The 25,144-nt window shown below is 36.7% G+C and overlaps 2 protein-coding genes across 3 annotated transcripts in view; both read right to left on the minus strand.

The window, feature by feature from the left end:
* Window positions 1-54: 54 nt before the first annotated feature.
* fam50a (family with sequence similarity 50 member A) lies at window positions 55-8,305 on the minus strand. Its single transcript, XM_088408321.1, has 13 exons — window positions 8,051-8,305; window positions 7,828-7,912; window positions 7,537-7,636; window positions 7,271-7,416; window positions 5,741-5,817; window positions 5,063-5,129; window positions 4,377-4,438; window positions 4,213-4,289; window positions 3,035-3,089; window positions 2,879-2,927; window positions 2,397-2,467; window positions 1,970-2,080; window positions 55-226 (listed from the first exon to the last, which is right to left on the minus strand). The coding sequence occupies exons 1-13, from the start codon at window positions 8,159-8,161 to the stop codon at window positions 218-220; spliced, it is 1,020 nt and encodes a 339-aa protein (XP_088264447.1). The 5' UTR covers window positions 8,162-8,305; the 3' UTR covers window positions 55-217.
* An 854-nt stretch (window positions 8,306-9,159) lies between these two features.
* Window positions 9,160-25,144, minus strand: part of LOC148428220 (SLIT-ROBO Rho GTPase-activating protein 3-like) — a 28,990-nt gene continuing 13,005 nt past the window's right edge. The window contains exons 7-24 of one of the 2 annotated variants that reach the window (XM_088406823.1): window positions 24,566-24,694; window positions 23,427-23,648; window positions 23,256-23,357; window positions 22,941-23,126; window positions 22,460-22,544; window positions 21,308-21,335; window positions 20,559-20,586; window positions 19,950-20,010; window positions 18,946-19,023; window positions 18,572-18,700; window positions 16,804-16,909; window positions 15,587-15,814; window positions 14,542-14,597; window positions 14,281-14,452; window positions 13,617-13,712; window positions 13,230-13,337; window positions 12,775-12,877; window positions 9,160-11,411 (exon numbers count right to left, since the gene is read on the minus strand). In XM_088406823.1, the coding sequence (XP_088262949.1) occupies window positions 11,196-11,411; window positions 12,775-12,877; window positions 13,230-13,337; window positions 13,617-13,712; window positions 14,281-14,452; window positions 14,542-14,597; window positions 15,587-15,814; window positions 16,804-16,909; window positions 18,572-18,700; window positions 18,946-19,023; window positions 19,950-20,010; window positions 20,559-20,586; window positions 21,308-21,335; window positions 22,460-22,544; window positions 22,941-23,126; window positions 23,256-23,357; window positions 23,427-23,648; window positions 24,566-24,694 (2,133 nt within the window). In that variant the 3' untranslated portion in view covers window positions 9,160-11,195. Of the gene's footprint in view, window positions 11,412-12,774; window positions 12,878-13,229; window positions 13,338-13,616; window positions 13,713-14,280; window positions 14,453-14,541; window positions 14,598-15,586; window positions 15,815-16,803; window positions 16,910-18,571; window positions 18,701-18,945; window positions 19,024-19,949; window positions 20,011-20,558; window positions 20,587-20,977; window positions 21,075-21,307; window positions 21,336-22,459; window positions 22,545-22,940; window positions 23,127-23,255; window positions 23,358-23,426; window positions 23,649-24,565; window positions 24,695-25,144 lie in introns of both variants that reach the window. The other variant, XM_088406812.1, reaches the window with a different exon arrangement.

A 25,144-nucleotide genomic window follows, 5' to 3' on the forward strand; every position in this document is an offset into this window, starting at 1 on the left:
TATTCATCAGGCCTTGTCTTAAGTACAGCCAATAAGGAGCAGTAATCACTCAAGTGTAATTACAGGTTCACTTTAATCAGCTATATTTACATGTGAGCGTTAACACGGTAAACAATGGATGTTTGAGGGAGAATTGGCATAACGACTAAAGCAAGACCACAATTGTAGAAGGGTGCAGGAGAGTTGAGCTATTATACAGGAGAAGTTCATTGCAGCTTCACCGGATCTGGAAAAACACAAGGGGAAGAGGCTTAATGTTGGAAGGTCGCCCATACTTGCATTCAGCCATAAAAACTGTGACAAGAAGGAAACTCATCAGAGCGCCATTTGGAGTCCATGATTAAATGTTTGGAACAGTATGAAAAGAATGACACCATACCGCACGGCAACTTCCTCAAATAGTATAAAGCCAACATATTTATCTACAGTGGAACTCTTGAGTCAAATGCCCATGAAAATGGACATTCTGGAATTTAAGCACAAGGAGGGCTGCCAACATTGACTCTTTTGTTGTGTGTTGTTTTAAACATTGTATTTATAAAACCGTTATTTTACTCTATTTATTCTGTTTTTTAACAAAATGCACTAAGGAGTAGCACCCAAATTTCGTTGTATGCTATACAATGACAATAAAGGCGATTCTGATTCTTGTTAATGTGTGGTAACAAAAGACTGGTTCCAGGTCCACTTTGAGTGAGGAAAAAAAAAAAGGTATTGCTTCATTTTCATCTGTCTTTTTACATCGGAAATGAGGCCAAACTTTCAACATCCTCAAATATTTGGGGTCTTTCTCCCTTGCCGAGTGAAAGGTCTATGGTTCAAGTCTGCTATTTTTAGCTTACCTATGTTTTAAAGTCTACCGATTTGGTCTACTTTTTCCTAGCTAAAATCTTCTTAAGAACTTGGGCATACTACCAAACAACTCATATAGCATCCGTATGTTTTGGGCTTATTCATCCAAATATTTTAAGATGGAGTAGCCTCAAAAACAAAAGTTCAGGGAAGCTTAGACGAATACGGGAATTAAAACCGGTAAGGCTCCAATGTAAGATCATAAGCAAGATGTTCGATACTGGGCTATAATGCAAAATAACTTTATAGGTGAGCTTCATTTGACCTGCTGTAAACTTTTAATGCACTGTACAACTGTTGAATGTTTCAGTTCTTTGCATAACCTGTTGTACACGGTTGACAAGGAGATGACATTTCCAAATCGGCGTTTAATCCATGAACATTTCCAAGGAAGTCTATATCTGTGCTGATGACCCAATGTGACACTAGGCTCAGTGGCCACTTTCCCTCTGAGAACATCCTGTCTGAAGCCTCGACAATAGCTGTACTGTTGACAGGCCGTCAGGCAGACATCTTGGTCATATGATGTAAAAATAGGAATGATGTGATGAGGAGGACTCATTGTTTTTGCTTTGTTATTGTATAACAGAGTTTTACTGCATGTACTGCAATGGTTGCTTTAAAGTAGTCTATAAATAAAATTGCGTTTGAAGTTCAGCATCTTTATGAAACATTTTGGAAGTATACATTCTTAGAGCACGTATAAGTTTCCTCCTGAAATTTTACCTGATAAGTGAATAAAATATGAGGAACGTCCAGTAATAAATTATCTATCGCCCTTTATTTTCCCTTGTGACGATTGCCTTCTGTTTTAAAAGTATCTCGCTTTGTTGCATCTGTTTTTTTCACTTGCATGAAAGTTAACCACTTGTGTGACGGTTAACCATTACTTAAAACATTGGCTGTGCAGTTTATAAAGGTGTAGTAACCTTAGCATATTTATGCAATGAGACAATTTCTTAAACGCCGCAGAACTTTGCGGGAGCGGTTCCTGGCTAAAATAGTGAGGCTTACAATTATACCAGCTAAACTGGCTCATAACAAGTGAGCTTGTTGCCACAAATCTTGTACAATTTGAAAGGACGCTCAACAACCTGTGGAGGTAAACAAAGCTCACCGTATACTTGTCCCATTTCTTCTCAGGGTCATACGGCTCCCAGCGACTGGCGGGGAAGATGTGCTTGTTCTTCTCATACCAGCTCCTAAGCACAACTTTACCTGCATGAGACTTAAAAACAGCACAATTGCATGAATGTTGGTTTGGAAAGAGCTCTTTATAACTAGGATGTTCTTAGCTTCTCCTTAAATGGACTCATAGCAGCAAGGCTCTTTAACCATGTGATAGATTACGTCGTAAACAATCCTATATAGCTAATTAGGTCCACATATGAAGACTACATTTGATGGTGATCGTCTCAATCCTCATTCCCCCAAACTACTGCCACTAACTCTCAAAACACATCAGGCAATTTCATTTATTCGTTTTAAATGTGCAACAAGATCAAATAGAATTATAGAGGACTACGACCATACAAGGCGCTAACCTCATCTTTCTCAACAGTGGCATCGTTGACCAGACGAATATCATCATGGACGTCAAAGCTAAAGAGAGGACCTGGTGGGGGGAAAAACAAACAAGTCTTACATTTACTCAAGCGCCTGAGACACCGCACATTAACGTTAAGTAAACAATGTATAAATGCAAGTCGTTCTGAATGGATTTCAAATGGCAGATAAAACTGGAATAGCTTTCCCATAATAGTTTACTAGAGGTCCATAACTGAATGCAGCACTATCATTTATTTATTTATTTTTGATGAATGCTCACACTCTAATCGTAACTTTTTTAGAAGGGATCATCACGGTAGTAATGTATTCACATTCACAAAACGGTGAATGCCAAACCTGCTGAGTTGTTTATTCAGTTCAGTTTTATGTGTGGAGTGAATGGCGAGGTACATCGCCATGTGATGCTTTGCACTGCCAGTACTCAGGTTCCAAATGTTGTTCACAGTTGTTAACTTACCAGATTTACCCCTGGCTTTGGTCACGATGAAGTCGTAAAAGCTGTGGTGCTAAATGAAACAGAGAGAGCCATGAGAGAATTCCGCAATACTAAATTTGTGATTCTTTTTATATTTTTAAGGTATTTAATTTATTAAATAATGAAGGAAGGACCTACATGCGGGATTATCAGATCTTCTTTAATATACATCAACTGCTCAACTCCAGCAGACCTATGTAAAGAGAGAAAAAAATATACAGTTGTGTGTGTGTATATAAATAAACCATAATTAATGAATAAATAAATATTTTTGGACTCAACACTATATAATTAAATAAAATATACACGCAAAGAAATACATAAAGCATACTGACTGACCAAATTAAAATTGCAGCCTCTGAGATTTAAAATGGCATTTTACAAAACTGTGTTGTTGATTTGAATTCTATTAACTGTTTAGCCCTAAGCGGCTCGGTGGAGTAGTGGTTAGCACGTCCACCTCACAGTTCAGGGACCAGAGTTAAAAAAAATCCACCTTGCCCGGCCTTCCTGTGTGGAGTTTGCATGTTTTCTCATGTTTTCTCCTCATCAATGCCTAATCTTAACCCAGTTCTGATGATCCTAAAATAAGTCAAAGACAACTAAGACAATAACTTCAATAAAGTGGAGGTGAATTAACATTCACAAGAGGATGTGCCACATAAAATAGTTCAAGCACTGACAGCTGGCACCAGGTGACACTGGATACTACTTTACAAATTCTGATTAATTATCAAAAAAAAACGTTATCATAGATAGATAGATAGATAGATAGATAGATACTTTATTCATCCCCGTAGGGAAATTCACATTTCCAGCAGTATCCTCAAGTCGAGATATAAAATATGAGAAATAAAATACACAAGATACACATAAGTCCAGTACAGAAGTATACTTAAGGTGCTTGTTAACAGTGTAAACAGAATAGTGTGAATCGTTGGAGTCTAGTGTAATTTCAAGTTGTATTTGAATGCAGGGAAAGATTTGATGTAGCAGAATGAAAAGGCAAGAGACTAATTTCACAAAATATTTGCGACAATATTTTGTTCTCGACAAAAACAATAGTGTTCAAAATGCGGGAATGACTAAATAGATAGGAAGATATGATGGTTGTTTTGAGTAATTAATTTTTATAGTTAAATATTTACTGTTCGAATTATTTTAATAGTTGTGATTTCAGCATCAACAAAAATAGCTCTAATAATTGTTTTTTTTTTCCATAATTGCTGCGCCTCAGTACACATCATGATTCTATATGAACTTTTACCAACAAAAATCTGCAAAACCAGTTCCAAATGGGAATCTCCTTCTCTGACCTGAGCTCACTGAAGTCCTTTCTTAGAACTTCCAGGGCCCTCTGCAGAAAGTTCTGGATCGTGTTTCCCTTTTTCATCTGAAAGAAGAATCAAACAAAGCAAAGTTGAAAGCTATGATTAGACGGAAACCTTTGCAGAACTTTTCAATCTGGAGCATGCAGCACCTTGACAGTCTTGCGATGGCCAGATCCATCCCAGTAACTGAATGTAATTTCGATCTCCTCGCCTGAAAGCAACAAGTAAAAACCACAAGAATGAGTCTCGACGCGAATGTGTACTGAGGCGCAGCAATTATGGAAAAAAAAAACAATTATTAGAGCTATTTTTGTTGATGCTGAAATCACAACTATTAAAATAATTCGAACAGTAAATATTTAACTATAAAAATTAATTACTCAAAACAACCATCATATCTTCCTATCTATTTAGTCATTCCCGCATTTTGAACACTATTGTTTTTGTCGAGAACAAAATATTGTCGCAAATATTTTGTGAAATTAGTCTCTTGCCTTTTCATTCTGCTACATCAAATCTTTCCCTGCATTCAAATACAACTTGAAATTACAAGAATAGAAAAAAAGTAACGAGGTAAAATTGGAGTATATTAAAATACAGCAATTAAAAAAATAAAATAAAAAAAAAACACTGGCTGTTCCTGCTCTGCACACATTGACATCTTAGGGGCTGAACACATTTAGAATGAGACATAGTTGCGTTATAAAGATTATGACAAGCCAAAAATCCAAATTATGATTGCATAACACTAATGTGTGCGAAGATATTATGAGGACAAAACTGACAGCAAATGATCAAAATAGACTGAGAGGGCTGGCTTCATTTTGATACTCACTCTTGATTTTTTCTTGTTTGAGCTCCCATTCTTGCCTAAGTTCTTCTCTGAGGCGATTCTCCTCCTCCTGAACAACGTTCATGAAAAAAAAAAAAGTAAAAAATTTATCTCAAAACAACGTCAGGTTAATGACTTTTGTTCAACATTTTCAAATTATATTGCTTAATTCAGTCAATTCTGAAGATGTTTTTATAGAACTTTCAAGAGTCATAAAGAAATTCAAAGCTTATCTTACTTTACCTTACCTTACCTACCTTGCCTAAAATAGCTGTCACCTTGTAATATTTTCTAGGATTTAGATATTTATTCTAAACTGTCTAAATATTTATTGTACTATCTACATACATTAGACAGCGCTCATCTATACTCAAGCACGTTTACATTCGACTTATAATAACAGCAGTATTGCAGCTTTCCCGAGAGTCAAATTGTTTTTGTTGTTTTAAACTGCACCACATTGTATTTGTCTACCAGTGGAAAATGAGGAGGTGTCTCAGATAAGGTGATTTGTTCTCCGAATAAACGATAATACAACTGGTGAGTAATTCCATCTGCTCGACAAAAGCAGAATCCACTCAATGAGGAAATGTTTTTCTTTAAAGAGGTGGAACAAAAAAAACAACAATGGCTTAACCGGTGCACTAAAGCCCTCATGAATGTGGAATTATTTAACCACACCTCACGGTCACGATCAGGAAGGAAACTTGTATCCACATCTGGATTTTTTCCAAGCTTCTTCTTCTTTGTGGGGACATCTATAAAAGAAGACATGTTGTCATATGGACAAGTAAAGTTGAATGAGATAAAAAAAAAAATAAAGACTTATTCCATGAAAGAAAATACTGTCTGTTTTTTGTTTTTTTTTGTCTTATCAGCCTGAACTCTTTGTGTATGCATGTAAGTGTGGAAACACTGCCATGCACAGTTATCACTTCCATAAAAAATATATTTGACCAGAATTCAATGATTTATTATTGTTATTATTATTTTAAAAGACGAAAATTCTTGTCCATGGCACTGAATGTGTTTTAAAATGCTCTGGAATCTGGCTAAAAATTAATCAACAAATTATCTACATCAACTGAACAATTGGGTTTATTCCTGAAATGTGGCAGGTACAGTTTTTATTGCAACTCTGGTGGCTCCAAAACAAACTAAAAAACATCATTTAACATGTGTTTGTGCAAGTGCATGCATGGACAAAAATTTGACATTTGGAAAATTCTGTTTCTACTTTTGAAAAACGATAACCCAATCAGTGACTGAATCTGTTTTTAAAAAAAATGGTACGTATAACATCAGTCTCATGGGATATTGCTTATTGGTTGTATTTTCTTCGATCACTAAGTGTTACTAGATTAGGGGTCACCAACGTAGTGCCCGAGGGCACTGGGTAGCCCCCGGGTATCACATGACTAGCCCGCCAACCTGTACTGCAAATAATTTACAAGTGATAGAAAGGATGTTTACAAACAATTATGCATATATGACATATACCGTATTTTCCGCACTATAAGCCGCACCGGATTATTAATTAATGACACATTTCAAAACTTTTTCCACATATAAGGCGCACCCTCAATTAATGACATTATTTAGAACTTTTCAATCACAATACTGTATAGTAATACTCAAAGTAATAACAATAATAACTAAAATAATAACTCTAAACTCTCAATAGCATAATAACTCAATGTCAATATGACCAAACTTGTTCAACTGTAAACACACAAAAGAAACAGGTAAAGCTTACTTTATCACTTCATTCCCCATCTACGAATACCAATATTGATCCATATATATGGCGCACCTGATTACAAGGCGCACCATCAGCTTTTTAAAAAAATTAAGGCTTTTAAGTGTGCCTTATGGTGCTGAAAATACGGTAATTACATATTACACTTGATTTACATAATTACTAAAGCTGTTTCGTAATTATTTTGAGAAATGACGAACATAATCAGGGTCTTCACAGAAACTGGTAGCCCTTCAAATTACTCAGTACCAAAGAAGTAGCTCTCGGTTTCCAAAAAGGTTGGTGACCCCTGTACTAAATGTTAAATAAACAGTAATCAATAAAATATTTTTGCAGTACACTTTAATGATGAATAAAATGTATTCAATTACTAAACGAATCGATGGAATCATCGCGGAAAAATATGTGATGGATTCAAGATTGAAGGGTTTTATTGTCATATGCATACTCACATTCCTGCTCTTCTTCCTCCTCTTCCTTTTCATCCTCTTCTTCTTCCTCATCATCATCACCGTCATCTTCGGGGTTAAATGATAAACTGGCAATTTTCCTTTTTTGCTCTTCCTTTCTCTTCTTTTCCTTCTGCTTTTCAAGCTTGCTGCAAAGAGATGAGAACGTGATGTGATGAATAACTTGACAAACACCACGCGAAGAACAAATAGAAGAAGGTTTACGTATTGCTGCACCAGGAATATGAAACACAAGATTTTTAACTCACAGCTGGAGCTCCTTGGATTGCTCTTTCTTTGCCAGCTGCTTTTCACGTTCCTTCACAAGAGCTTCCTGCTTGGCTTTCATGTCATTCAATGTCACCAGACCTATTTAGTACATTAGGAGATTAAAAGAAGAAAAAAAAAAAACATCCATTTTATTCTTTGCAGCGGACTGCTTTGTGCATTCATGGACCATTTATTTTTACTAATGAATTTCCATGTAGAATAAGCCATAATAATAAGTCATAAGTGCAATTTATGATGCTTAAATGATTACTGAAAAGTGATTTACATACCAACCGTGCTGGACTTTAACTCTGCCTCCACAGCATCATAGTGAGCCGAAAACTTCTTGTCAATATTGGACTTGACCATATTGTCCTGCAAGAAGATACACGCGTGTACAATGCAATAGACGCATAACAGTGGATAAGCAAATATCCAAGTTCAAGATTTCTGTTTAGAACCAATAGAAACTTTTGAGACAACAATAATGACTATTGTCAATAGGTTACAAACCTCTGCAATCCTCTGTTTCAATTGTTCAAGTTGTTCCCTCTCCTTTTCTCGTTTTTTCATCAGCTGCATAGCTCTTCCAGCCTCGCTGGCGGCTCCTTTGTATTGAGCCATGTTGCTTTATTCTTTCTTAAAGGTTACTCCGACAAACGTAAAGAATGTAAATATCAGAAACGAAACATAAACGAATAAAACACACAATTGTTTTCCGAATTGTTGGTCGACTCTCTGGCGCAACACAACAATAAAAATGGCGAATGCGAGATGCATGCTGGGTAAACTGGATGTTGCCTTCATGTACCGCATCCAAGCTCGTTATTACGACTAACGTTATTACGACAACGAATTTGTTTCTTCATTAACCCTAATTTTACGTGGCAATTTCTTTCAGGAATTTCTGATAAATAAACACTTAACATTTTTTTTAATTGTATTCATGGTTATGTTAATAATGGTGAAATGTGAATGTTAATTTTATACAGTGTGCGGCATTTTAGGAGGACATTTTACATTCCACCCAACAGATTTTAAATAATCCACATACAAAATACTGAAACATGCAATTTCTGAGTAAATCTATTTGGCCAGAGATCAAATATTAAAAAGCTAATTTAATAGCTTATTTAATATTGACACTGAAAAATATTTGAATGACATAAAACACACAATTTCACAAAACTGCATGTTATCAAAGTTTATCATTTCAAAATGCTGTTTTTGTTCATTTAATTTAGATACCGCAATATATGTTTTTAATAATATTAGCTTGTTTTATAATTTACAGTGCATGTTACAAAATTATTAGTTTTTCATAAAAATGGTATTTATTTCAAAATGATGGTTTTATTTATTTAATTATCAGACTAAAATACATTTCAACTATTGACATTTTTAAAATTTAGTTTTTATTGATTTAATTTTGACTTTTTAGGGCTTCCATTTCTAGCTGTAATACAATGCAAAGGAAATTCACACATCTTAGTTTCACGATTGACTTCTAATGATTTACTCAACTCTGCTGAATCCAGCTTGTCAAATGTGCATTTCGACTTACCGCCCTTTCATTTCTGTAGTTTTGTCCGAATACATTTTTAGTCAACACACTGAAAACGTTTTAAAAGTCATCACTCCATCTTTTATTTTCATCATAGTTTCTTTTTCCACACATACTGTATACCATCATTTTACACTTTCGATCTAGTGATATTATTGAACAATGATTTTGGATAAAATGGTGCTTTCATTTTGTAAAACAAGGAGACTGCATTACATTTAGGTTTCTATGAAAACGCAACAAGAGGGATGCAATACATGCCAAACCGTTTCAAAAGTTTGGAATCAAAGTAGATAGACCTCTTGACTATGTGCTGTGGATGCTTCAATATACATCATATATTTTTAGCGTATGTGTATAGTAGGAGTGAGTTTCCCAAACGTTGTTGCCATAGTCACAGTTAAAGCCAGAAGAAATCACATGAGATCTTCCCTTAGGGCAGTTTTGGCTCTTGCACAGCTTGAATGAAGCCAGAAAAAAAAAAAAAGCCACTTAATTCTTTCAAAGGCAAACCTGAGTCAGCCCATCTTAACTCTGCAAAGCCCTGAGTTTTGCTGCCTTGTCGGCCATGTATCACATATGAAGGGGAATGTATTATTATTGTTATTTTTTTTTCCATAGCAAGTTTTTTTAATCACTGCATGCTATTTCAAACATTGACAAACTGCACCCAGCAATGCCAATGCCATCATCTTTTTCATGTCACGCTTTGTAAAAAGACTTGAAACAAGGAGAAAATGAAAGTGTAAAAATAATAGAGGCACTACTTGACACAGGCCTCAGATTGGCTGCTATTTTTCCTCTTTCAATATAATGAACAAAATTGCTTTTTCAAAAACTGCCACTAGAGGGCAGTCTTTTTCTGACATGTACCGTCAAACAATATACATCACTGGTAATAACAATGAAGGAGTATTAGGGCCACACTTTTAACTAATTCAACTCCAAAGACATTTTTATGTTTTTTTTTTTTTTTTAAGAATCCAGACAATCAATTCGAAGTACTTTTCCTTGTATATATTTTTTCAGTTCTGTTTTTTTTCCCCACAACGTAAAGGAGGGTGTAAAATTGTTGGCACTAAAATGAGGTATATAAAAGCTATTTACTACTACTTCAGAAGTAATAGACTAATTAAGGTAATTAAGGACTAAAGGTAATTAAGTACTGAAGTAATCAAATACTTTGGGCAGTTAAGTAATTGCTCACTAAGTAATTAAATACCAATGTAACAATACTCAAATTTACTTGAGAACTAAAATAATTGATACATTCAGTACTTTATTACTTTGGAAATTAACTACCTAAATTAATCATTTACTTCTAGTACTTAATTACCTATTTAGGTGCCAGGCATTTTAGACCCTGCCTTTTAGCCAAACACTTGAACATTATTGAGAAAAACACACACACACACACACACACACACACACACACACACACACACACACACATACCTGCACTCCTAAAAAACATAAAAATATGTTTTGGGGATTGAATCAATTAAAATAAAAAAATACTGTTACTGAACTATTGTCAAAGATTTACACAGATAAAACCGCAGTACTGAATACAGAGTATGAGGTTGTGATTGATCAAAAAAGATAATATTATAACAAACCAAAAAAAATTTGGAGAAAAAAATTACAAACAAATGTTGGGTTCTTTTTATGCATGGAGAAATAGACTGGTCATTTTATATGAATAAAAATGTATATACTGTATTAGCTTCTTTCGCTTTTCTATTCTTTTGCTTTTTTCTTTGCAGTATCCCCTTTTCTCATAAAAATTCAAATTTTTGTATTCTTATCAGTTTTTTCCTTTTCAGTGTGGCACTAATATTCCTTCATTTGAGACAGAAAACATCTCTTATGCTCCGAAATGGACAAAAACCAAATTTGCACAATTGAAAAAGACTAAATTAGCTGAAAAACACACAAGACTTACTGCAATACAGCACCATGTGGCACTATGAGATGGCACAGACGTAAATATATACATTTATCCTAAAAATAAATCAAGATTTTCCCAGAATGCATGAAACCATATTCATTCTCAAGCTATTCTTTCAATCAAGCATTCACCATTAGGCTATGTCAGTCCACCGGCCGGAAAAGGGCCCGTCCTCGGATCCCAAAGCCCACTTTTTTGGCAGCGGGGGCAGTGTGAGGGAGGGGAGAGGAAGAGGAGGTGGACGAGGAAGAAGAAGGGGCAGCGGCGGGAGCCGCGGCTGCCAGCGTCGGCGGCTGCATGGGAGGCTGTCGGGACAAGAGCTCCTTGAACACAGAGTTCATCTGGCGACTGATAATCTCCTAAAGGGGCGGGGCCAGAATGGGACATAGACAGGAAATGGAGCATTAAAAAACAAAAATCATTTGCCTAAAGTTTGGCGTTAACTATAACCCGAAGGAGAACAGCTGCAGTATTGATCACAATCAGACTGTCTGAGGCGTCTTAGAAAATATTTTGTCCCTCATCTGAACAGAATTTATGAGGTCATGCAAAGAAACTAGACAGGACAACTCCCAGAAAGTTGCAGTAGGAAGTTCCTCTAAAATCTAAGCACGCCATAACACAAATTTTGGCACTCTTTAAGATCAACTGTCACATTCATTAATATTCCATTTTGTTGTCACAGAAGTTGTGGAGGCATCCGAGAGTCAAAATTGGCTGTGTTTGTTGGCTTGCATAGAAAAGAGACAAAATTCCCTGACGAGACTGCTAGAACAGTCCAATTGCGATTATTTTCCAATACTATAACCTGGATGAACTATTGGAAGTGAAAATTGTAACATTTCACTTTTTTAGGGGGGCTTTGTTTGGCATGATAATTGCATTAGGGGAGAATTTTGGGCCCTTCTTCTAGAAAAACTGTGTCAAAAAAATCTATGCAGAAGCCTAAGACAAGCCCAGACCGGACTGTAAAAAAGTAAACTAAGACCAACCAAGATTGACTTTTCTTGCTCGCGTGGGACAACTGAGCTCACACTCTCGTGTTCGCTTCAGGGCTGTCGAAGCTCCGCTGACCCCGGTCGGCTTTTTATTAAATTCAGCAAAGCATTGCACAATACAAGACATCACAAAAAGTCCAACCGCAGATAGGCAGGCACCGCTGCTCTAATCCAACAGCTGTGGGAAAGTTCCAGTTTACACTTTTCTGCGTCAACTGCTCTATCTGAGGAATGAGGTGAGAAGGACAAGGACTGCAATGACGGCTTGCAATACATGCTATTCTAGACAGGAGATAAACACATAATGATAACAATGTATGATTTTTTTTAAACAAACTTCAACTTAAGATATTTAACTGCATAGTTTTAGACTTTTTATTATCAATTTTATCATCAATTATTATTAATTTATCGTTTATAAATTAGTAGAGTGCCCACATTGATTAGATATTTGCAGTTATCATCGTTTAATGCATGGATGGACCTTTTATTCTGTTTGAGTTTGACTGACTGCATTTGAATGCACCATGTGGTTTTCAAACTGGTAGCCTTCTCTCGCTTTAAAAAAGGTTGGTGACATCTCTTACATTTAATAAGTTGCCCTACATACAGTTTATCTAACATGTTGCTATAGTATTTATCAGAAAAAAAATAGATCATGAAAACAACTCAAATATTATTGGACTCTGTGCAAGCAAGCAATCAGATCACTTGAGCTACCAACCTTGTCAACGGATGTCCTTTCTGCCTGAACAAATGCAGGTCTGTCCATAGGCTTGAATCCCGCCTGTCTCACAGTGTCCAGTGTGTGTCTTCGCTCCTGAGACCTGACACACAAAAGCATTTTTCTTGAGACGCAAACGTCATTCATCTTTTTGTGTCCTCATGGTGATGTTTTTCCCTTCCTTAGATGTGATCCAACACAAAATATCTCTTTAAAACCGTTCCAAGCTTTGTGCATTTATGGAGATACCAAATCAGAGTTTAGTCCTCCCCTGCACAGATTTTCACCATGCCACATGCCAGACGGTACAGCTTGCGGCTTTCGTGATCACTTCTGCACCAGCAAATCATATTTTATTTAAAAAAATAAGAACATTAACAACACATTTAATAATAACACCACTAATACAAATATGAATAATAACGCATGAATTTTAGGACTGTGAGGTGTCTTACACTGGCAGGTGGCGTGCAGCCGGAGAGGTTGCCGGCTTTCGACCAGGGCTTCCATCACTTCCTCTCTGTCGCCCGGGCAACGAAGCGCCATCGCTGTTCACCCGCATCCTTGTTGAAAAATACACAAAGGAAGATTTAAAGTTTTTGACTGATGCAATTCTTGGTGGAACAAGGTCCACCGTTATCATTGTTGTTCCATCATTTTACTGTGCTAGAAAATCATGTAGTATTCATAGTTTACAGTGCTCATTTTTTGGTTGTCTTATTGTGCATTATTATTTGTACCTGTAAAATGTCCATGAACAATATATGAATAAAACACATAACATATTTGATGATGATTATTTCTCAAGCACTGCAGAATTTGAAAGTATTGTGTGTTTATACCGAACAGTGTTCTCTGTATGAGGATCATCCGCCGATAGATTTCCAGTGCTGCCGCCGCCACCTCCTCCACCTTCATCTCTTTTCCCTCTCTCTGACCTGGAGGACAAAACGAAGCTACTTTTTCAGAATTCAATTTAAATATGACAAGATAATAATGGTCAGATGACTCTATGGCTCTCACAAGAAACAATTTGGATTGTTTGTAGTACATTACAATTATTTAAGTTGGCGTTTAATAATGATAGCCAAATGGAGCTTCACGAACCACTTTTTGATATTTTTCTGTTCCTCTAGATGGCACTCTTGGTTTAAAAAGGCAGCGGAAATTTAGCTAGTCTTCATTTTTAAACCAAGAGCACCATCTAGAGCACCGAAAAGAAATCACAAGCATTTCACGAGTCTTCATTTTGCCATCATTGGTGATTAATTTATAAATATAAACACAATAAGCATGTATGTGTTATAGATGCAAGAAATGCTTGGATCTGTTTAAGAAAAAATGTGCTACATGATTTTGACTACATTTATTGAAATATAGAGCAGGATTTTTTTTTCATTTCTGTGCTCTCTTTCGCTGAATAAAAATCAGCAAAACAAATGCTGCTCTTTTACGAGCTGATAAAAAGAGATCTATGATATGGTTTTGGTTCTCAAGAGTGCTCACCCTTCCAAGACGCTGATGTACTTGTGTGGGATGAGACCTTTGACCCCTCCTGCTTCTCCCCTCCACCAATCGGAAGAGGCTTTGCTGTGAAGAATAAGAAGCTCTCCCTGCTTGAAGGACAGCTCTGCCGGGGATCTCGCAGTGTAGTCGAACATCGCCACGGCTTCCCATTCTGTGCGCAAATCATTTGAAAAAAAAAAAAAGTAATAAACATAGAATCCTCACAATTTGTAGTCATATTCGTGTGTGTGTTCTTCTCACCGTCCTCACTATGCAAATGTTCAGCATCTCCGTCACCCTCCTCAGTGATTGGTTCGCTGCATAGAAAGCAAATTGTGTTCTCTTTAAAAAATAGAAGGGCAAATGATCATGGTCATTTCGAACTTATTCATTTTAATCATGAAAGTCAACTATTGAGGTTGTCAGATTTTTGATGCTGTGCATTTATGGCATGGACCTAGGTGGCAGTGCTATGTTACGTATGTGAAGTTCAGCACGACACATCCTACTGATGATTGGTTGACGCCTAAATTATGCATTTTATAAATGACTTGGTATTGAACTAATCTTTAAAAAAATACACTGCAGATTAAAATTGAATAGATATTCAAAGCCTAACCAATGTTTACTGTCAGCACACTCCGCACACAAAATTGAATCTTTTTTTAATAAAACAAATGTTAAAAAAACATGTCTGTTAGGTTTATATGAATTTTTTTCAATTAAAATCTATTTTAAAACGGTGCCATGGTGAATTGAACTGTATCCATTAGTAGCTCCTAGTAAGTGCTTTGAATTTGTGGAATTGGATTGAAATTACTTTTGTACCTTCGCTGTTTTGTCTTCTTAGCTATGATTTTATTACAGAAAAAGTTGTTTTTGATGCTGCCAGAAAAATGTGTTTTTCATATATATTTGGCTGTCAAACATGAAAAAAAAGCAGTCATCTCAACTAGCAGCAGTTCTGCTCTCTGAGTGAGTGCGAATCTCTTGGAAAATGACAATGACATTAAGTAGTACAGCATTTAGCAATGTCAAAACAGAAGAAGGAAAAAATGATTGACTCTCCCACAGCATTGAATCGTGTTTGCATAAAACTGCCAAGAAAAACCTTTGATGTGGCATCAAATTCACTTAATAGGCCAGAGGATACATCAAAAAAAAGAAACTGCTTTACATACTTTAAACCATCTCTAACGGGAGTCTGTCATTCACTCCTCACATATCCCATGCAGTAATGCGAGAAAATGGCAAAATGAAGCAGGGAACAAATACATTGAAATCACATTCCTTCCTTATCCCTTACCAATATTCCTGCTCAAGAGTCATGTGCTTCTCATAGATAGGGCCCGGCAATTCCGATTGGCCGGGGAATATGGCATCATGCTGGAGGATCATGGTTTTGACAAGGTCATTGACCTGTGGCTGCCGAGCGACGGCATCATCCGAATCAAGGCCCCTCAGGAGGCTTGGGCCGAAGCAGACGGCCAGGTTGTAGGGCTGCATCATGTTCTCATCACTGTACTGAGTCACACTGTGAAAACACGCGCAAATTAAATGCACTACCACTGCGGCCAGGAAAAATGAAAAAGAGTGCCAGATAAGTTTGGCTTTTTAACTCATTTTTCAAGGCCTAAACAATATTTTGCACAATGTCTATGTAAACAAGGGTGGTATCATATGAAAGAATATTTCTATTCTTTACTTAGAATTCAAGTATGTAATGTATGTGTAGTATGTATGGCTTTCTTCCCCATTGTGAGCAACACTGCCATCCAGTGGTCACAGTTCACTACTACAGTGCTCAATTAATATTAAAATAACCACTGGTCAACGGTGTCAGCTAGATTTTCATAAAACAATGTATTTAACGACAATTCTCATCATTGGCACATTGACACATAAAATAAGTATTTTAAAAGATGAGAATTCTCATCCATGGCACTGAAAATACAACGAAACGTTAAGCACTATATTAAGTTTAAAATAAACTAAACTGCCAGCAAGATTAACTCTTTGTACAAGCAGAAATTTTAACAGCAAGAATAATGCATTTGTATGAATTGAACAGCAAAATGCCCTCATTTCCATCCATCTCAGGGGGGAGTCATTCTGCCTCTTGCCGGCGACTGAAAATGACATCGGAGCTCAGGTTACAGCCAATCACGGCTCAGCTTTCGAATGTCAGATGAAGTAACTGAGAAAACTGGTGATATGTGATTGGTTGGGACATGAGATGGATAAAAGCTATACTTTGCTGCTTAATTCATATCCCACAAATGCAATACTAATCAGAAAACCGTGTTTAGACTAGTGGGCACAAATAGAAGTTATTATTGCAGAGTAAAGTTTCGCATTGACTTCTCCTTTAAGGGGCCGTATTTTAGTGGTAATACAAAGAAATAAAACAACTTAATGACTATGCACTGCTCATGTGGGAAATTGTAACAATTTTGGAGTGAAGGGTGTTTTTTCCCACAAAAATCATGCATTTGTTCTAATTTCTGTGATTTGTAAACTCACTGATTGAGGAATGCGAAAAGGTATCGCATTATGATGAGGAGAGGTCGAGGAAAGGCGGAGACAATTGCTTTGATCTGCGCCGCTTTCTCCGCCTCGCCTTCAATTTCTGAGAAGAATGAAGTTGAAAGAACATCAGACAAACAAAATAAACTTTAATTTGCTGCTATTATTTTTCTTTTTATTGAAACAAAATGTTTCATTTGGCTAAATATCAAGTAAATTCCAGCCACAACTTTCTTTTACTAGCCAAGAAGGTGTTTTTCTTGTTTGTCACATGACAAATTTGAATTAAATGTCCTATAATAGACCAATGTAAGGAAAGTAAAAGCATTCGAGAAAGTCTTAACTTATTGATAATGTACATATGAATTCTTCAACGATCTTGACACAGATTGTTAAAAATGTACGTGAAAAGTGAGATGCTTCCTTTTACTAAACGATTGGGAGCATTTCAAAATGTCAGGAGAACATTTGCTTTATACTTTGTGTTGCTTTGTTACAATGAACAGATGAAGGAGAAAAAAAAGCCCTGCGTTCAACATGCACATTTGTGTTGGCTTGACTACCTCAATAAAATTGCGCTTGGGCCTATCATCATGATGTTACAACACCAGCCTTAACGTTGAAATAACAAAGCTAATGCTGTACCTATGGGTCACTTTGTTTAACCTTTGTGCTGTATTTTGACCATTTTTTGGCTCATTTTCTTCCACATCACTCTCACAGTATTTTAGCCAAGGGATGGCACATTCATGCTAGTAGGGTAACTAAACGGTCATGCCATGTTGAAATTTGACATGTTGTCACCATCTGGGTGAAACTTCAGCTTCCTAGTGTCTTCTTTCAATGCTTTCCTTTTGATGTGAAATTCTATTGATGCAAAGATCAAAGGATTGGGAAAAAAATACTGCACGTGTTAAACACATTGCTTTCGCAATTGCTGCTCAGTATTAAATAGAAAACAGAAAATGTATTTTAAATAGTACAAGACTAATACCATAAAAGTATGACTGGTTTTAACAATGTTTTTTATTTTTCCTGGTGAGAATATGATAATGTTAGTGTTTCAACTTTTTCCTTTAGCCCTTTCACTACCGATTCTTTTTGGGGGGTTTTTGAGAAAAACAAAACTAATGGCGTATATAACGTGCTTAAGTCTAGGATACTGTACTTGGACTACTGGACTATAGATTAGGTTATAGGTGCTGGTATTTAGCATAGCATTTTATAATAATTTTTTATAATAATAATAATAATAATAATAATAATAATACAAAAATGCCAGAGAAATGAAAATTATCACCAAATGCACATATATAGCACACAGTATCAATATATTTCTACAGTATTAGGTTATTAATTCAAGATAAATTGTACAACGCAACCTACCTTGTTGACAGTACTGCCTTGTTGTTGTGTATGGAACAATTGCTAAATGCCACTAGAATCTGTAGATAGGTGTGTTATGAACCGCTGGGATGCCATTTCATGTTTTTACTACCATTCCTATACCCACTGCCATTTTTTGAAAAGCTGTGGGACGTATTGTCCCAACGGGAGTGAAAGGCTTAATTGTACACCACATTTCCTTAAAAACGCAGTGACTAAATCACCCAGTCATTTCATGAAAATAGAGGATTTGGATCAGCGTTCCATGTGCTAAAGCCACAAAGAAGCGCGTCCAGAGTGTAAACCAAAATAACAACAATGTTGAAGTACAGGATGATGAGTAGCCATAAACACAGCACTGAAACAAGAGGGGTCTTACGGACACACTCCAGCAGCTGCAAGTAGCTATCATAGGGGAAGAGGGGAGGCTCAAGGCCCCTGAAGTAAAGCTTCAGCACGCCGGCCACTGAGTCCAGGTCACATTCGCCGTCTGACAGAGGGTCTTCTCCTATTACAGATAAGGCGCATACTTTACAAATAGGTTTAACAATCTTGACTCAGGGTGCAACCCACTGGGGGCATTCTCCAAACTCCTCCCAAAATGAACAATTTCATCAATGCGAAGATGAACGGTTTACTTTTGAATCTTCATTAGCTTGAATTTTATGATTAACAAACAAAAGACCTTTTAGCGAGTACGTGTTAGTTCAAATGAATCTTTTATGTACATTTCGCTTTCTTTTCGAGATTTACCTCTCTCAAAGGCATCCTTGATCAGATTAACTTCTCTCTGTGACCCGGGAACTCGGAATATTCCTTCATGATGGAGACCTGAGACAAATGAACACATCAAGCACATGCATATCCTTTTTTTAAACCCTCCTATCAACATTGTGTGTATAACTGACCATTTGAAAGTTAAAGTCAATTTTGAATGTAGTTTTTCAGTACAAGACACCTGCTTGGCTTGCATATAATTAACATACACATTAAAAATGACATTTGTCAGCATTTTTTTTTTTTATTGCAACTTTATATGCAAGACCTCAACGCTTCTCATACACGATGCTTAAAAGCTTTCACAAAGCCCTCGTATGTTCTCTCAGAATAGTATATAGAAACAGAGACTAAACTCCTCAAGAAAATGTGCATGTGTGAGTTCATGCGTTTTGTTAGAAAAATGAGTTCTGGTAATATCCCTTTATTTGTAACTTTAAATTAGGCAGTATGTGCAGTAAGTATTTCTTTTAACCACGAGCAGCCTTTAGTTGTGCCTATCATGTATTCTATTCTATTCTATTCTATTCTATTCTATTCTATTCTATGCTATTCTATGCTATTCTATGCTATTCTATTCTATTCTATTCTATTCTATTTATTGAGAGCATAAACACCTTGAAATGAACCTTCTTGTTTTTAAGCTTGTTTTTAAGCTTTGGGTCCCAAAGCTTTAAAGAGACTAGTTTTTTGCTCCTTAGTTTTGTACCCAGTTGTGCTTTCTTCTCTCTGAGTATTAATTGGATTTTTTTTTTTTTTGCTGGCTGAAAATGAGGCTGAAAAAGCGTATCACGTAAACATGGCAAATAAAGTCGCCTTGCCTATCATTCCATTTGTATTTTGTGTATGCTGTATTGGTAGTATATTGTCTATTTATGACTATAGTGGGCTGACATCATGATGACTACATTCGCTGATTTTAAAGTCGGCAGAGGATCTCCCAGCATGCTTTATTATGCCAGTCATGCAAATTGTCTCACCGTGTAGGTTTATGAAGCGAATGCAGCTTTCAACCACCACAGGGATCTGCTGGCCGGAGCTCTGAAAAGGAAAGAGGATTTCAGAGTCAGAAGAAATAGGACACAAAGAAAAGAACAGCATAATAACAGCTTTTCTAGGTGAGGAAAAATGCAAATAAACATGAAATGTGATTGGAAAATGAAGGAAAAGCATATAAAGGTTGAAAAGCTACAGAAAGTCGGCCATGAAATGATAACAGCTTTGTCTTTTGTGTTGGCAAAAATATAGCGTATAAATATATATTGTTCTTGTATGGATTTTCTCATGAAGGTAGGAGCGTAGCTGGGAAAATTTAAACATTTTTCCACACAAAAATAGCATAATTTATAAGTATAAGTAAAGAGATTCATATTCAAATAGAAGTCATTATTTAAGGAAATGTTATGTATAATACAAGACTCGGGTTAATAATTTTAATTGTTCCGTAGAGTTTTAAAAGGTATTTGTTGATGAAAAATGTATAATATTGCTGTTTTTTTTTTTTTAACCATAATCCATCGGTGAATTTTAAGGTTGAAAGAATGGCCTCATATTTCCTGCTTCTTATGGGCAACAACAGAGTTAGGTACCTGTGTACGAGACATTCGTCTTCTTCGTCTACACCGAGCAAAGCACAGCAGAGAACGGAAAGAGAAAAGGCAAGGTAAGAAAAAGATGTGCAGAAAAAAATAAGAGCAAGAAAGATTTGGAAGCAGTGGCGCAAAGTGCACATAGGCACACACGTTAAGTTGAGGAGTCGAGAGAGGAGGCAACGGAGACTCAAGCGTATTTTAATCCCTTTTTAAAAGGGGGACGGATAAAAGTGAGAAATGGATTGAAAGGACAGAGTGCCATAAATAAGCCATAAGCATGACCATACACTGAGTAGACACACAGGCCCAAAATATTCCACATTAGTTTCTCAGAAAATCAAAGCCAAATCGCACAAAAGCAAATAAAAAGATGAACATGCATTTTTTTTTAAATTCTGAAATGACGTGATCATTACCTGAATGTAGGAGACTATATCTGTGTTGAAGAGTGTGTGGCAAAATTCAGAAATGGGTCTGGACCTCCGAATTCGCACCGAGCGAGCACATTGAGCTCTGGGAAGTACATAAAATGCATTAAGGCATTTTTGTTTCTGTAATGATGCCTGCTAAATGCAGTTATTAGTCACACTTGAGTTCAGCAGTCCCCATTCCAAACAAATTGACCTGTTATGTAATCGAGAGTGGCTCAAAATGGCGACATCGAAAGCAACTCTGTCCTCACTGCTCTCCTCTCTCGATTTCGCCACACCTCATTCGGTCACACTATGTTTACATTTCATATGTACCTGGAGGGGTCTGTGTTGACGGCCTCAGCTGAAAGAAAAAGCACAAAAACGAATAAACATTTGTTTTCCCCAATTGATATTTCACAATACTGTATTAAAGTGTGAGCAAACTTTGAGAAGCTACTGTAGTGCAGTGGAACCTCAAATGTCATTTGAGCCCAGAAAATGGGCAATTTGAAGATTATGGATTTTTTTTTTTAAAATTAGTTGATGTAAGGAAACATGGGACTGCCTATGTGGCTTAAATGTTTTTGCAAATCCATTCAAAAATATTTAAATAATGAATATTCAATAGGGGTGTCAGATTAGCAAATTTATTGTGATCAATCAACTACAGTTATAGTTTAAGTATTTTTTTTTTAAATCACAATCTAATTTTTGATTTCTAAATATGCTTTTTATACCTTTAATAGATTTGTTTTTATGGATTGAGCGTCTTGTGCTTGAGTTGCTGTGGGTTTGAAAACAAACGTTAATCATGGCCCAAAATGCACAATGATTGGCTGTCTTTGTGTTTGGTATCATTTGATAGGCTACCGTTGTTAGGCGCAGAAGCAAGACGAAAATGGAAGAGCATGTGAGAGCTGTTGGTCCGATGAATGGTAAATTTAATTTAAAAATATGCCCAGATATCAACTTTGATGAAGGTTGAATGACAGGCATTCCTTGTAAGGAGTTTGCTTACCGCAGAAGCAGCTTTAGTTTAGCTTACCACATCAATGCAAAGCACCCAGCTGCAACAGCAGCCACAGCTAAAGGCAGTCACAAAGACGCTAATGTAGTGAGCCATAGCAAAGCTCTTTGTCAAATTAAATTCGAGAACACCCTGATTTAGAGCAAGTTTATGACAGACAGGATGGACCATGTTTTATTTTAATGTTAATATATAATTATTTGAAAATTGACACGTGAAAATTGTGCATGAAAACTGTGAATTTCTTAATTTTTTAATCTTTTGACAGCACAAATATTGGAATAATTGTAAATGTAGTTTCAAGCAAGCATTGCATGCTACAAATGCAAGTACTGTACAAATGAATGTATTTGCAAATACTATATGTTCAAATGTCCTACAGCACTAGGCAAAATGATAAAACCTTTTTTATTTTCCAATAATGCCATGGAGGTATTGTGCACTTTATACGTGTGTACCTTTCTGTATGGCATCTTGTAGAAGATCATGTTTTGCTTGAAGTTTGAAGGTCAGTGAGCTACTGGTGAGAAACTCCTTTACTTTCTATGGAGATAAAAAAGAGAAGATATTAGCATTATTTTTTTTTCTTCCTTATCAATCTGTCAGTATTTTAGCCAAGGGATAGCACACTCGTTCTAATGTGATATAATTAAGTGGTCGTGCCATGTTGACCATTGACATTTTTTCACCATTTGGGTGAAATTTCAGCTCCCTAGTGTCCTGTTTCAATGTTTTCTCTTTGATGTGTAATATCTTTGAATGTAAACATCAAAGGATTAGACAAAATACCGCACACGGGCTAACAAATCATGCAGGTTGATAAAAAACAGTCTAATAATTTTCTCTCGTAAAATGTTACGACTGAATTACCGCCTGGAACTTTGTTCTTTCACATCATCTCTGAGATTGTAGTACGTACTAAGTATGCATATAACTCACTGTAAAATAGTAGGTCTCTGTCTCCTGCTGATTGGCACGACGCTTTGCAAGGGTAAGTTTTTGGGCGGAGCCCACTCCGGGGGGCTCGTGTAATAGGCTGCTTGGCACGTCGGGGGTTATGTTGCAGTCGCTGTCACACATTGAGTCCAGCAGGGCTGTGAGTGTGGCTTTGAGGGTTTTACTGACCTGAGATGGGACAAGATATGGATTATCATAATTTTTTTTCCTCTTTCTTGCTTGGGAAGTGCACGTTTTTATGAATCGCCTTAAGGGCTTTGTCCCGAACCCCTGTGGAAAAACTGAACGTTATCTTACCTCCTCAGTCTCCAGAGTGACAGCAGCTAGCCGTGACTGAAGCTGTTGAAATCTGGTCTCCATCTCGTACCTAACCTGACTCTCCGCACTCACCTCACACACCTGGAAGACAAATAAATCATCAACAAAATAGAGTAATATTCAGGTTTCATCAGAAAGCCTACTATATACCTGGTCGCCTTCATGCGGGTGGTAGTTAAACCTAAACGGAAGGCAGAAGGCAGAGTCATGCTGCTGCAGCAACGCATCTCTATCTCCACCCTGGTCCAGCGACGTTACTGCGGCCTCCAGCTGCTTCAGCCCTGCCTCCTCTGTCTTTTGGATGCGCCACCTACTAGCCAGGTAGCACTTCATTACCCTCTCCACAGAAAGATGGAAACCCAGATCGCAACACTGCCCAGGGGAGACAGGTAACAATAAAGCATGGAAAACGGAAGGAGGTTAGCATCAGAGTCATGGTGATGACGTGAGAGAGGAAAATCTGTTCCAAATTTTGGGCGAATAATCGTTGAGACATTGAAAACTGGCTTGTTTTTTAGCTCATCCAATACGGTTAAAATTGTGTCCAAAAAAATAGTCGTTGATAATAAGGTTGGATTTAACATGTCCGGTGGGTCCAAATTAAGTCCAAAAATAGCCCTTTAAAAGTGTGTGACGCAAAGTTAGTCTGAGAATAGTCAGTGAAAAATAGTAATTATTATATCCTAACAAATGTGATCCAAATTTAGTCCAAAAATAGTCCTATAAAACATGGGTCTATTTACCTTACCAGTGCGGCTTCAAATTTAGTCCAAAAATAGTTGTTAAAAATTTGATTCTGTTTTAGCCCGTCCCATGTGATCCAAATTTAGTCTGAGAGCAATCAATGGTCCAAGTCTAATCCAAAAATAGTCTTTTAAAAAAGCGGTCTACGATTTACCCTACAGAATGTGGTCAAAATAATTGAAATTTGTGTGGTGATAAGCCAGTCCCAGACCACTTTATCATAGACACAGTGGACAGGGGTTCGAATCCAGTTCAGGCTAAAAGGCAATTTTCAGTTAGGCAAGACCCTTCATGCTATACACTGATAACTCAAATGAATGACGGAAATTATGATCGTCATACCAACTTTGACATTGCTCAGGTCAACAAACTGCGCTAGGTAGAAGATGACATGATGATGATTACATCTTTCTGACCAACGTTTGCAGATAAACTAGGACTAGATTGACAAAATAATAGTAAGACTTTTTGGCCAATTGAAACAAAAAGAAGAAACCATGAACAGATTCTGAATGAAATGACTGAGGTGTTAAAAAAAATCTTACGTCAATGAGAGTGCTAACATCCTGCAGGTAGTACTTGTTCATAGCTGCATTGGCTGCAGAAAGATTGAGCAGGTAGTCATTTCGAGCTTTAGTGCACTTGAGCTGGGTCTCCTGCACTCGGCCATGCCTCTGCGTGCATACACAAACATGTGCTTGTCCATTCACATATACTACACCTATGAAAATGAGTCTTTCCATTCATATATGCACATACCTTAAAGGGATAGTGTGTAAGATTTAGGCCGTTTTTCATTACGGACAGCAGGGGGTGCTGCAGGTGCTGCATTTACCATTGTCTATAGCTATAACAAACATGGCCGCCTCCGGAGAAGTGCCACCCCCCCATGTAATACAATTTCATTACCTGTTTTTTTTAAAACATACTGTTGGTCTTTAAGAACAAATTCATTTGCATATTTTCCGAAATTTACAATCATTTAATTTATTCCTTTTTAATGAAAATCTTACACGCTGTCCCTTTATACACATGACTAACCACGAAATTACACACATACAGTAAACATTTATGCACATTCATTATCACACAAAGGGCTCTGTAGTATGTAAAATATGTTGTCT

Source organism: Hippichthys cyanospilos, chromosome 2 (assembly GCF_059441005.1).
Source record: "Hippichthys cyanospilos isolate Australia breed blue-spotted pipefish chromosome 2, RoL_Hcya_1.0, whole genome shotgun sequence".
In the NCBI taxonomy this organism is placed as follows: Eukaryota; Metazoa; Chordata; class Actinopteri; order Syngnathiformes; family Syngnathidae; genus Hippichthys; species Hippichthys cyanospilos.